The sequence below is a fragment of the Channa argus genome, chromosome 7 (assembly GCF_033026475.1).
Source record: "Channa argus isolate prfri chromosome 7, Channa argus male v1.0, whole genome shotgun sequence".
Lineage (NCBI taxonomy): Eukaryota > Metazoa > Chordata > Actinopteri > Anabantiformes > Channidae > Channa > Channa argus.
Window position 1 is genome coordinate 822,522 of NC_090203.1, and position 13,288 is coordinate 835,809.

Genomic DNA, 13,288 nt, shown 5'->3' on the forward strand with positions numbered 1-13,288 from the left:
AAGCCACTCAAACAAAAAACATGACCAACAGGTCAAACCAGAGGTTGTTACTGTTATTAATATCTGTCCTGCACGAATATATTATGTCTGTGCATTTTGCTGCAATAATTTAGTTTAGTTTGTCTGAGTGTAAACTCATCAGCCACAGCATTAAAACCACTTGACCTGGTGGTTTTATTTGTCTCTTCTTGATGTGGCACAGCACATTTTTCTGAAGCTCACCAGTCCTGTACACAATACTGTATCTTTTAATGTTACACTTGTACGAATAAATATGACACATTCTGTCAATTTATTGACATTTAAATTTTTTTTAATGATTAAGACTTAGTGTAGTGTTGACTATTTAGCAACATGTTGTATCTTTATTAATTATTGTAGCATGGCAGTAGTTGTAAACTAGTTTTGTGAACATGGGAAATGAGTTTGAGACAGAACTGGTGCAACGAGCGTTTAATTTAGAACATGCAACAGATTGCAACATGTAGTTTAAACAAAGTTTTCAAAAAATGTAGAAAAACAACACAAGTCATGTGAGCTCTTTGTGATGTGACTTTTTCAATACTATGGACATCTTGTAAACTATAATAAAATTGCTTCACATCTCCGCTCCACCAGCTCAACCCTTAAGACAAACTTCAATTTAAATTTGGCTCCATTGTCTCATTCAAAGCATTTTGGTCAATTATCTTCACGTTTACAAGATACTGGAGCCGTCTATACGTCAACAGAACATTAAGGCACTTTGGAGAAAGAAATAAATCATCTAAACTGTCCGGGTGTCCAAGTCCACTGGGCTTGTTCAAGAACCATAGTAGTGTCTGAGCTCTAGTGCTGATCCAGAACAGTGAATGGACGTAACATTTATCATGGGAAAATACAAACTCACCTAAAGAAGCGTTTTTTTGGGCTCGACTGTCTAGTTACTGCTTGGTACACGATCATCCAGGCAGCTTTTACATTAGCGGAATAATGGATGAAGATGGGTTATCATTCGATACGGAGTGGATTCATGGAATAATATGTTCTTTGGGGATTAACAAATATTTATTTGTATATATTTATTAATAAATCAGTAACACATTAGCTACTTTAGATAAAGTATTTTTGATTCTAGCACTGACACTGAGGTGAGATCACAACCAATTTTGTTGTGTTGACTAAACCTACTTTTCGTTACAGCTAATACAAACTTTCAATGGCCTCACACCGACTTTCCAGGCACAAACTGTGAATGTTAATGTTGGACAAGAACTCAGAAGATCATGTGAGAGGGTCGAAAGGTCGAGCACAGCAAACTGATAGAGCTTGAGGTGAGATTCTCTTTTTAAAAGAAAAGAAATCCTACTGACTTATAGGAAGTATATAATCAAAGTATCACCATTAGTATTATTAACACCTCACTATCATTACACTGTTTTCATGTAAAACTTTTCTGTCTGAGTAAAATCACTTTTAGTTACTTTACATCCGTCCATAGGTCTGTTGTCTCCTACCATTTGATGATGATGTGTGTCTGTGAAATGTCCATCACACTACATTGTCAGACCGTCCTGGATCAGTACTCACAAGCTACAATACTACAGAACCCCAGTGGACAAACAGACTCCGTACAACCATCCTTAATCATTAGGAAACAAATCATGTAAACAGTTTGTTTTATTTAGCTTAAAGCCAGAATGATCTTTGATCCAAGATCACGTGGAAAGAAATGGGGGAGGTGACACTGTTATTATGAGCTGATTAGAAATTTCCTTCTGGAGAATGAAACCAAAGAGATACATTCTGAGTGTGTGATTCAGTCTGGATCCATGCAAAACTTCCAGGCAATACACCACTTGTGTATAAAAAAATAATACAACTGAACTTAATACTGAGCACATAGTGATAGAAAATTTGGCATATTAAAAATTCAACAATATGAATACATTCTGTTAAAACAAAACAAACCACGCTGAATAAATCCAGTGATACTAAGCTAGTTTTCAGCTCCTGATACTCATTAACATCTAATTAGCTCACTGCATCTTTAATGCATCTTAAATATGTCAAGACACAAAATAAAACACAGTACAGTGAAGCAGCAAATACACACCATACGTGACCATCACAGAAACTTAAAAACATTATTGAAAGTGAAATGGAGCAAAGTTTGACATTTGAACCAAACAGCTTTTGAATATTTGTGACAATAATGAAGTGGTCCACTGTAAAGACCCTACACACTCTGTAATGTTTCAGTGTCTCAAACAAAAGTTGAAAATCTAAGAACAATGAAGTGAAATCCCGGCTGGACAGTAAAAAATGGTGATTCTCGAGCAGGCTGCACTATAAGATACATCCACCAGCTTCTGCTGCAGCTTCAGAATTCAGGACATTAGCATTAAGCAAAGTGATGGCAGCTAGCTTCCTTAAAGCCAACAGCCCGACCCGGCCCTCAGCCAGACTGAATCCAAGCCGTAGCAGGTCTAATCAGGTCCAGGAAGGTCCTGCTCCAGCAGGGTTGATTTGTAAAACACACTGTCACTATTGAGGCCTCTACGAAGACTGAAAACTAGGCTGCTGCTGTTCTCTTTGTGCTGTGTCAAATGGACAATCATGCTACAGGAGTATCTGGATTTATATAGGCAGAAAAATTGTCCATAAACTAAAGGAATGTTACCGTCCTACAGAGACTTAGCAGCAATAAACAATCCATATAATTATTATGAAACTTAAGTGTATTTGCTCAAACCTGATATGATTTGACAAAAGCACATATCTGGTTTCCCTTGTGTAGTAAAAAGGCTTGTTTTAATTTCTCAAATCAAAAGAATGTGTCTCTGGAGAACTTGGATTTATCCAGATCCACAGATTTTTACTACAACGTAAAATCTTAACACTGGCTTTTCTTTTTCCACCGACATTCATCTCACAGTCTCAAAAGATTCAGACATGATGCACAGACTGCAGAGCTGTCATCACAGAGTGTGTAGTGGGCTCACAGGACCCACCAGAAGTAGGTGCAAAGCTGCACTTTAATTCATTCTATTTGTGCAGTAAAACTAAACTTCCACGTGTTTACAAAGTGAAGCTTTCAATGTTTGTCCAATGAAGAGAGAACTGCTGCTTTTTATTCTCTGTGCTGCATCAGAGGAAATGTAAAGACACACCGAGTGCAAAATGTGAAGCATCACACTAAGACTTTTGGCATCTGATCAGTAAGGCAGTAATCTGAGGATTCAGGTGTCTGAAATGGCAGGAAAGGTTCCCACTACATCACAGACCACAGCCAATGATTTGGACATAATCTTCTGTCAGCACCAGAAAATGTGATTTTTAATTCTAGAAACATTTGTGAGAGCCAGAGCTCTTTTTTCTCTACGCTAGTAAACTGGTAAACGTGTGTTACATGGAATATAAACAGCACTGATGTGTGTTAGATCAAAGATCAGAAGCGAACTAATGTGCTAATTAGTGGCTAGTTTGGAGTTTGAATTTCCTGATCATTCTTTCATCATCCAATCACTGCTCCCTATTAAACCGACCCATCTGTTTACTCCAGAAATAGTTTGTTAGTAAGTCAGCAGGATTTGTTTGAGCTCATTTCTGTCACTACATTAATGTTTTCAAGCAGTCAAATTGGCGTCTTCGTTAACAGTGAATGACAATATAATGTTAGTGGCCACTTTATTAGGCACACCTGTACAATCTTATCCAACCAAAAGCAGCAGCTATGCCATGAATTCTACTTTTACAAGGTTCTAATTTGTCCGTTCTAATGTTTTGCCACTTCTACTTAAAATGAATGAGGAGGCCAAAACATCAGAACCACCTCTTCTTCTAATGTAGAGTCCAATTATCACCTTTCTCACAGTTTCAACTTTATAACTGAGAAATTCTAACATTGTAAAAGTAGCTGTAGTGGATTGCAACAAATTGTACCTGGTGAAGTAGCTAATGAAGTAACCAGAGTAACAAGTTTACATTTTCTATTGAAAAACAAAAATGGTCAACGAGTATATAAAAACAAGTGATAGTAAAATGATGACAATGAAGTTGCATTGTCCTTCAGACACATTCTAGGTCAAATCTAAATGGCTACTTTTATGCATGAAACTCTGAAAGCTTAATGAAGCAGCTGGAGCACGTCTCCACGCTGCACTGGCTCAGTGTTTGGCCGATCAGCTTCAACATGCGAACACAGTTCCTGCTCAGCTAAGAAATGACTCACTAACTAAAACAGGTTCACAGTTCCTGAGATCGGGTCTGTCAGGTTAAGTTGACAGCTTGCACTTAGGCAAAAGGAAGGAATCCTCCAAAAATGTTTGTAGAACTAAAGCCAAACTTTTTTAGCTATTGGTGAACTATGAAGAAGACATGTGGTTCACAGCATGAATACATGGATTGTTCAGAAGCGTTGTGGAAAAAAGTGTAATTTCTGGATGAGATTTACTAATTAAATTCACTAAATGGAAGCACAGATTAATCCTTCAAGTCAGCCACATAGTGAGAGAAAGCAGAGAATCCACAGCTGAGATGAGGTATTTAGAGATGATCTTGTGCTGTAACAGTCACAGAGAGGTGAACAATGACAAACATGCTGTTACCTCGAGTTTGCTGCCAGATGTTTATGCACTTTCGTCTATTTCCTCCAATACAGTGCAGCCTGTGCTTTCATCTCTTTTCAACATAATTACAATTTCCTTTTATTCTGAACGTTACAGGTTTATTCTAAAAGATTTGATTCAAAAGTATAAGGCTTTATTTTATCTATATGCATTTTATTAATCCATGCATGTATTTCTTAACTGCCCAGATACTTTATTGATCACCAGTAAGTACAATGTATTTGTCTGTAAAAGTAGTTTAAAACCCATTTTATTACTGTTTGTTGTTACTTTGAAAAGATTTAATCTACATGCACCTTTTATTAGATTTATTAATGCATGTTTACCTCCAAACATTTTGCATGTTTTATTCATCTTTGTGACGCTGTATGAATCTCTGTAGTTGTTTTCATCTCAGTGTATGCAGCCAGCAACTTACTTTTTAAGGGCGTATTAATCTGTGCATTTTTTAATACTTCATGTGGTGCTTTGCTGATTTGTGTATAAATCTGATTACACACAGATCTGTGTGCATGAATTATTAATTGTATTATTAATACATGCATACATTTTATTACTTTAAGCATGTGCTTTGCAATTTATGCATTAATTTTGTTAATCTGCATTTATTCTCTGCGTTTATCTTTATTGATCCATGGTCATTTTCTTAATCTTTGCAAAAAGATTTCCACACAAATAAGTGTCCCTTCTTTGGCAGTTTTGAAAAATATCACTTTAATACTTTAATTTGGACATTATCTAAGTGTTTTGGAATCATTGATTACTATCACTAATGTGCTATCTGGAGCAAACAATGTACAAAAATTGAATGTACTTCATGTTTTTAAAAGCACCATAGACTTGTTTGTTAGAAAATTTGTATGAAAGTATAATCAATGCTGCTCAGACCTTGGATACTGATGATGCTGCTGATGTTAGGAGCAAAGTGATTAGTACACCAAAGAGTTTGGCTGTTCTCGAAACTTTTGTTCTGTAAACTCTTAAGTTAGGAGAATTAATGTGATGCTTCATGAGTTAAAGCTCCACCCACAGACAAACTAAATCTTTCTAATATAATAAAGGTTAAATAATAGCAAAGACTAATGGCACACACAGTAGTGACATTGCTGTTTAGAGGATAGATGCCTAGATTTTATCTACAAATGTCATGTGTAGGTTCAAACAAATACTTTCTATCGTTCTTACTCTGTGGCCTTTGTTTTTCAATCATTTCCTAAAACAGCTGGACACAATTTATAAATAAATTCTTTAAAAATCCTACAATGTGATTTCCTGGATTTTTTTTCACATTCTGTCTCTCACAGTTGAAGTGATGAAAATTACATAGCTCTTTCATCATTTTAAGCAGGAGGACTTGCACAATCGGTGGCTGACTAAATACTTTTTTGCTCCATTATACATAACAACAAAGTGTACATACAATTATTGTTTGTTTGCAATGTTACCAGGCAAACTATTTATTTTATTTTTCATTGTGTCAATTCTTTAAAATGTCCAGCATGCTACTGTTTTTAGCCCCTTCCTATTGTTTTTGCATGCTAACAAAGCCATTAGCATGCAAATTATTTCTCTGTAAAATATTAGGTTGGTAATGTTTATTAGCACACTAGCATGATTATGCTATTTCCGTTCTGTTTGTTTGAGAAAAGAGTTACATACATCTGTGGTTGAGACAGAGAAGGTTGAATGAGAAAGTTGGGACGGACACGACACTGGAAAACAAATCAAGTGAGATGTCGTAAACCACAAAGGAAAGGAAACGAGGGGAGAGAAAACGTGAAGGCGTGAAGCAGCAGGGAAACTGGGAAACGCAGTTGTGACGATACCTGGGGACTGTTTGTTTGCACCCTGGTGTCATTCATACATTTGCTTTTACTGAAGTGGAAGTGCATTATTAATACAGCGATGGTTAAAATGTGACACTGAGCACCCTCAACACAAAAATGTGATTTCAGATGTTTGATAAGATTCAACAAGGAATTCACAAAACAAATCGCGCTAATTCTGTAATTACTGTCGTTTTAGGTTTTTAACATAATTGTGAATAATTTTTTTGGAACAACAATTGGTCCTGGATCGACACTTCCATTACCTTTGCAGTAATCGTTATAATAGGTCACCGATGACTCAGGTGGTTGCTAGGCAGAAAATGGACCAGGACACAGCAAACTGTCCACACAGCCATCGGATTTCTTCACGACGAATCTTTTTTACACTGCAGCACCTAGAGGGAAAGAAGGAAGGAGGGAAGAGTGGGTGCAGAAGATAAGAAGGGATGAAAGGAAGGAAAAAGCACAGACACGACAGAAGAGACAGAAAGTTAAAAGAGTTCCATCATGTAGATCCTATTACATGAATCATCCTCTTGAGGTTTTGTTTATGGAAACAAAAACAGACAAACTTTTAATGGGTGATAACTTCAAACGCACAATTCATTTGTTCTGGTTTAAATCAGTAGTTCAGTTAGTAAACTTCCTGCGGTTCTGTTTTTTTTTTTTTTTCACAGAAAAACTGCATCACCCTAAACCACATCTGCATGTGCTTTTCAAGTTTCTGGGGCAAAAACATGAAGGTAGAAACAAGAACGAGATGCTGTTCTCTCCTGGTAAATATTCCTCTCAGAGAAAATTTGCTCTGCAACAATTAGCAACAGCACAATCAACAAGCTCAGATGGTAAGGTAGTCGTCCACAGACCACAGGGTCAATGGGTCGATCCCCGATCCCAGCACTATGTCAAAGTGTCACTGGGCAAGACACTGAACTGCCCATTCCCATCCCCAGCTGTGCAGTGCCAACGCTGGTAGTAATTGGGTTCTGGCAGGAACATCGGAGTAAAAACTGCCAAATCAGCATGTAGACGATGTTCTGCTGCGGCGACTCTGAACTCACAGGATAATATAGAAAAAACAATAATCTGCATTTCCTCAAAACCATTGTGAATGAATAATGTCCAGGGTGAAAATGAAGGCTGTAGGTACAGTGCTGTTTCACACATAGTGGTCATTTGGAAAATGTGCCATCTCCCCTGGTTTTTAACCATCGTATGTACTTTGTATACACTTAGTTTTTTTATGTGTCTGGCAACTTGCAGGGTTTTTACTGTAACAATAATAGTTTCGCAGAGTAATTCTACTGCCAGAGTACAGTGACGGTATAGGTGTAATATAGTTGGGTGTTACTTTATTGTTGTAAACCTGCAATATTCAAAAAGAGAACAGCCCTGGATACCGAGGAACAACGTAGTTTTATAAATGTATTTGGGATCAAGACTCAAAAAGAATCAAGACATTTATTTTCACATTTAAAGAAATAAAGCAAGGCAGTAAAATTTGGCCTGTTCATGTTTGGTCTTAAATTCTAGGATTCTAATCGTTTTCAAATCGAAATCACCAATAAGTTTAACTTCGGTGCAGCTAAGCCTAGTGAAAATGGACCTGGCAAAAGCAAACCAGCATGTCAACAAGCAAGAGACAAAAGTCTGGATGTATTACAGTTTTAAACGAGAGGATGTGCGGCAGGAAGTGACAGGTTGTGTTGAAGTGAAGACACGAGGTAACACCACAAATGTCCCCCAGCATTTAAAAAAAGCCCCACCAAGTTGTGTTTGACAAATTAATGATGCCACCTGGATCATTTCAAGCAACTGACAGAGATCAGTGTGAGAGCATCACTTCAAACAAAGTTCGATCAAAAGTGAGTTAATTTAACATCATTTCTCATCAAAGTTCCCAGTGTTCTGGAGAACATGAGTGTGGGTCTGAGAGAGGGGCTCTGGCACGTTTGCATGAGGTTTTTTATACACCAAATATGCCCCCTGCTGGAAAAGTATATGAGACTGAGTTCATCACAGAATGGTTGGATAAGTTTGTCTAAGCAATGTTTGCGACTGTTTTTCTTATCATTTATAGCGTGTTTGCACCGTATAATACAGAGGAAGTTTTAACAAAAATCACATAGGGCTTCATGTAAAACCCTCAAACACACAATCTACCTAACGGAAAAATGGATCCAAAGCAAAAGGTTTCTTGCCTCAAGGAGAATAAACACACATAGGAAAATACATCCTTATTCAGGTTTTCATAATTCACACCAGAAAGGCTCAATTACAAATGCACTTCAACAGTCACATGGAAACCCCACCATCAAAAACACGTTGGGACACCGACACAACACATGGTGCAGGTTCATCACAGAAGCATAAATCTAACATCATTCTCAGCTTTGTTTCATAAAACCCACAACCCACAAATACAAACATAGTGTATTTTCTTTATCCCAACCATGATTTAAACAGGTGTAGAATCATGTTCATGTCTGAATGAAACCTCCCACCTCAACCCTCATATGTAATTCTCACATAGCAGTGTGAGCAAATGAAGCATGGTTTAAGAAAATCAGCAGGTTATGTGCGGATGCTCGTCCACAGTCAGTCTGTAGTCTGTTACCTGCTCTAGCAGAAGTGACTGCAAACAGCTGGATGTGGTTTTAGTTTTTAGAGTTTGGCAGACATTCACAGTCTGAGTGAAGCAAATGCAGGGTGGGACATACCAGTCTGATGAGGACCACAGCTCAAACTATAAGATGTCCACAGATTAACAGCCATCAGGAATGTTGCTAAGAAGCCAAACACCTGCAAAAAACACAACAGTTGATTTAAATGATAAAAAACATCACATTTCATACAACATCAAACAATGTAAAAAGCAAGTTACTAAAATAAATATTTTACCGTTTTAAAATTGTCTGAGTGACACCTGGGTAGTTTCTTTAACGGCAGCATCCTACATGGGGGCCACAAATACCAACCCAGTCTGAAATTTCTGGATGTGGTCAATACAGAAAAAATGTTTCTCTGAAAACCCTCTAAAATCTGTCAAACCCTATCTGAGAAAATTCGTCATCATTTAAAAAGGGCGTTCTCCCAGCCTCTCCATCCAGGATCCAGTTTTGCTTTTTGTCTTTTAAAGTGCAAATTGCACTTTCTATAAAAAGATACTAGTTGCTGCCATGTTAGTTTTGGTACAAGAACCTTCAAGGGTGTGTGGGTGTAGCTACATGCTTTCCAATGAAGCTGAGTCCAGAAAACCATCTTTGTCTCTGAAGCTTATGGATCAAAGCTACAGCATCCCTGCTCTCAGCTGATGGATGCATACTGCCGCAACACGTTATGGATTCTAAAAATTGAAATGCAATTACTGCTATATCTACAGGATTTTCTCTAGCAGAGAAAATATTGGGCAGAGCACAAGGTACAAAGGCAGGTAGCTGACGTAGCACAGTACGAGTTCTGTGCACTGACAAAACATGTAAATAATGGGGATGTAGCTTTGTAATGAAGGAAAAGTCAGCAGAGAACCACAGAACACATTTAGCAAGATAAGTGTATGAGGGAACCAAACAAACAAAATAGATACCGATCCAGCCACCAGTGCTGAAACTCCCTGACTCTTCACAGCTGCAACGATGGAGGCAATGAAGATGAGGATGGTCCCCACAGAGTAATGAAAGTACTCCTGAAAAGGCAGAAACAGAAACCTTCTGGTCAGCTTTTGATCACGTTTCTACCTGAACCACAATTTTCGCACAATCATATCTGAAACAAACACTGTCGGAGGTTTACAGAGCTACTTCTGGATGAATCCTATTTCCAACCGTCCCTATACAGACACTAAACCCAACAATGAATCGTCTCTATTAATGCAGAATCTCTGACAGTCTACAGCCTGGATTATCTTGTTTGTCTATGCTGTAGACATCTGTTGCTGCCCAAACGCTGATTAGAAGTTGGTTCACTTATATTTTCACTTATACTCGAGAGAGGAGACGGAGGTACAAAATGTTATCATTGGATAACAGATGCACTCTTTATAAAAAGATACTAGTTGCTGCCATGTTAGTTTTGGTACAAGAACCTTCAAGGGTGTGTGGGTGTAGCTACATGCTTTCCAATGAAGCTAAGTCCAGAAAACCATCTTTGTCTCTGAAGCTTATGGATCAAAGCTACAGCATCCCTGCTCTCAGCTGATGGATGCATACTGCCGCAACACATTATTGATTCTAAAAATTTAAATGCAATTACTGCTATATCTACAGGATTTTCTCTAGCAGAGAAAATATTGAGCAGAGAACAAGGTACAAAGTCATGTAGCTGATGTAGCACAGTACGAGTTACCATGAACGTCTTGTAAAGCCTCTTTGACACATGCACTAGAATCTGGATCATCTCCAGACTTTACCTGGAGGAGGTGTATGTGAAAACGCAAATGTCCAAGTAATTGCCCACTTTATTCTTCAAGCCCTATATTAAAAAAATCTGGATTATGTGTGTGAGTCTGTGTCTGGATAGAACACACTGCTATATTCCAAATCATCTGGAGGATTTAAAGTGAGACAATGGGCTTGTTGACAATGTTTCCATCGAGGGAATTTCATGACAACTTCCTTTATTTTTTAACAACCGGCTTCAATGTGCTGAAAAAAACAGTCCACATCAAGCGAAGCTTCTCCCATGAAGCCTCTGACTTGGAGAGTCTCCTGGTGTGTGGTACATGTGTGAAACAGCAACTTCGGGCAATGACAAGATTTTGCTTAATTGTACCAATTGCTTACTGATCTCAATCATGTTTCCATCCTGTCTTCCCTTGGTGTATCAAGACCAAACTAAACCAGGAAATGACCATTAGAAGGTAAATTAACCACTACTTGCTCATCTCGTTTGTTTCTTGTTTCCAGGCATATTTTTTTTTACTGTGTATTAATCCCATTTCCTAACTAGGACATTTTATTTGAATATTGAAGCTGTTTAAAGACAATTATTTAAAGATTCACGGTGTAAATCCTGCTGTAAGAACCATGTAAAGATATTCATGCAGCATAATGAGCACTCACTTTTATTGTCCTTAACTATAACATGAAAATTTCCCCTGTAGCTTTTGCTAACATTAGTTTCCTTCCTTTCTTTTTTAAACATGACCAAAAACTCTTTGGTGAAACATCAGATAAGTTCCTGTTTAGTTACACTGAGGGATAAAAAGTCAGATCACTAGTAGATATGCAGAAGTGAGATTGTCAAGAGATTAAGATGCAGCGTTCTCAATAACTCTGCTTGACTCTGAACCCTGCAGCAATAACACACACACACACACACACACACACACACACGCACACTTCCTCTTCCTGCTTACTGTCAGGGGCCAGTTGATGCAGGGCATCTTTGCCTGCAGTCTGAACAGGTGCATGAGTAAGAAGATGAGCAAGGCGATGAGGAACCACAGCACCACCACCTCAAAGAACTGGAAAGTCGCCCAGCTGGGCCAACCCCGAACACAGTGGACACACAGGAAGGCGACCAGCAGGGCAAGCTGTTGGGGGGGGGGGGGGTCCGAAAAAAATTAAGAGAATCAGTGTCTGAAATAATTCAACTATTTTTCATTCAATCATTTTTTTTCCCTTCGTCATCAAATCATCTGAATAGAACCGACAAGTAAGTTCATCGTCACAGACACATCATAGGTTTTTGACTTTGCTGCTTTACTTTACCATAAGTGAAATCCCTGTTTTTACATATTGTCTCATATCACATCAATAAATTTGGTCTTATTGAATTATAATTATTTATAATTAATTTCATCATCACTTCAATGCTTGTAACAAGTTGATTTTAATGACCTTATAAACTGTTTGGATAATCACATGTTCTGCATCGAATAAAAAACGAATTCTTTTGCTGAATCTCACTGTAACATGTGATGACTTTACTGTAATGTGTGTTATGATGTGATTCTAAATTTAAATGAAGCAATGTGAAGTAATCCGAAAATGGAAATACTCAAGTAAAGTAGAAATACTCATAACTGTACTTGTAACGAAATACTGCTACATTTGACAGTAAACTTTTGATGCTAAAGTTGAACAAGTCATTTAGAGTTTAACAGCCAATAAAATAAAAATAAATGTACAAAACAGTCAATAACATGACGTCTTTGGTCAATTCCATTAAAAAATAATAACTATTTTCCCTGAAAGTGTTACATTGCCGTTTTGACCGCGAAACTATCGTTAGCTAAGAACCGCTAACGTTAGCTCAAGATGTCCCGGTGTGTGTGCGTGAAGCAAGCCGTGGTCACACGCTCACATCCCGGATAAAGTCCGTCACATTTTAACAGGAGACTCACTATCTGTCCGATCTTCAGCAGTCCCGGGATGGTGCGGGTGTAGCCCATGTTCAGGACACCGTCGCAGGACTTCCTGCTCGTGGTTAGAGTTGTGGTCGTGATGACGGTTTGCGACATGGTAACGGTGAACAGAACCCAGCGAATAACACGGTCAACACACGTTTTACCAAGTTAAAGTGTAGCAGAGTGTTCAGCGACGACAACCCAGCGATGAAGCGCCGTCAACGGACACCGGAAAAACGAAGACACTTCCGGGAGAAGGTTTCCGAATAAAAGCTCAGAAGTTTGGGTTGTGTCATTAAAATAGAAACAGCAAGTTTAGTTTTAATTGTACAATTCTAAAACCCCTTACATACACTAATTAATTTGAAAACGATTCTCTTGAAGTTCCAGTAGAAATAGCTAGAAGGAAATGAGACGATGGTTATATTTAAAAAAAAGGGTAAAATAGAACCATAAAAACAATAATATATAACAGTTAGACAGACAGTTGTACAGGATTA

At 38.0% G+C, this 13,288-nt stretch overlaps 1 protein-coding gene across 1 annotated transcript; it reads right to left on the reverse strand.

The window, feature by feature from the left end:
- Positions 1 to 438: 438 nt before the first annotated feature.
- On the reverse strand, positions 439 to 13,031 carry cmtm7 (CKLF-like MARVEL transmembrane domain containing 7). The gene is made up of 5 exons (XM_067510065.1): positions 12,786 to 13,031; positions 11,796 to 11,972; positions 10,026 to 10,124; positions 9,160 to 9,241; positions 439 to 6,834 (listed from the first exon to the last, which is right to left on the reverse strand). Exons 1-5 carry the CDS (start codon positions 12,900 to 12,902, stop codon positions 6,821 to 6,823), a joined length of 489 nt encoding a protein of 162 aa, XP_067366166.1. The 5' UTR covers positions 12,903 to 13,031; the 3' UTR covers positions 439 to 6,820.
- Positions 13,032 to 13,288: the final 257 nt, after the last annotated feature.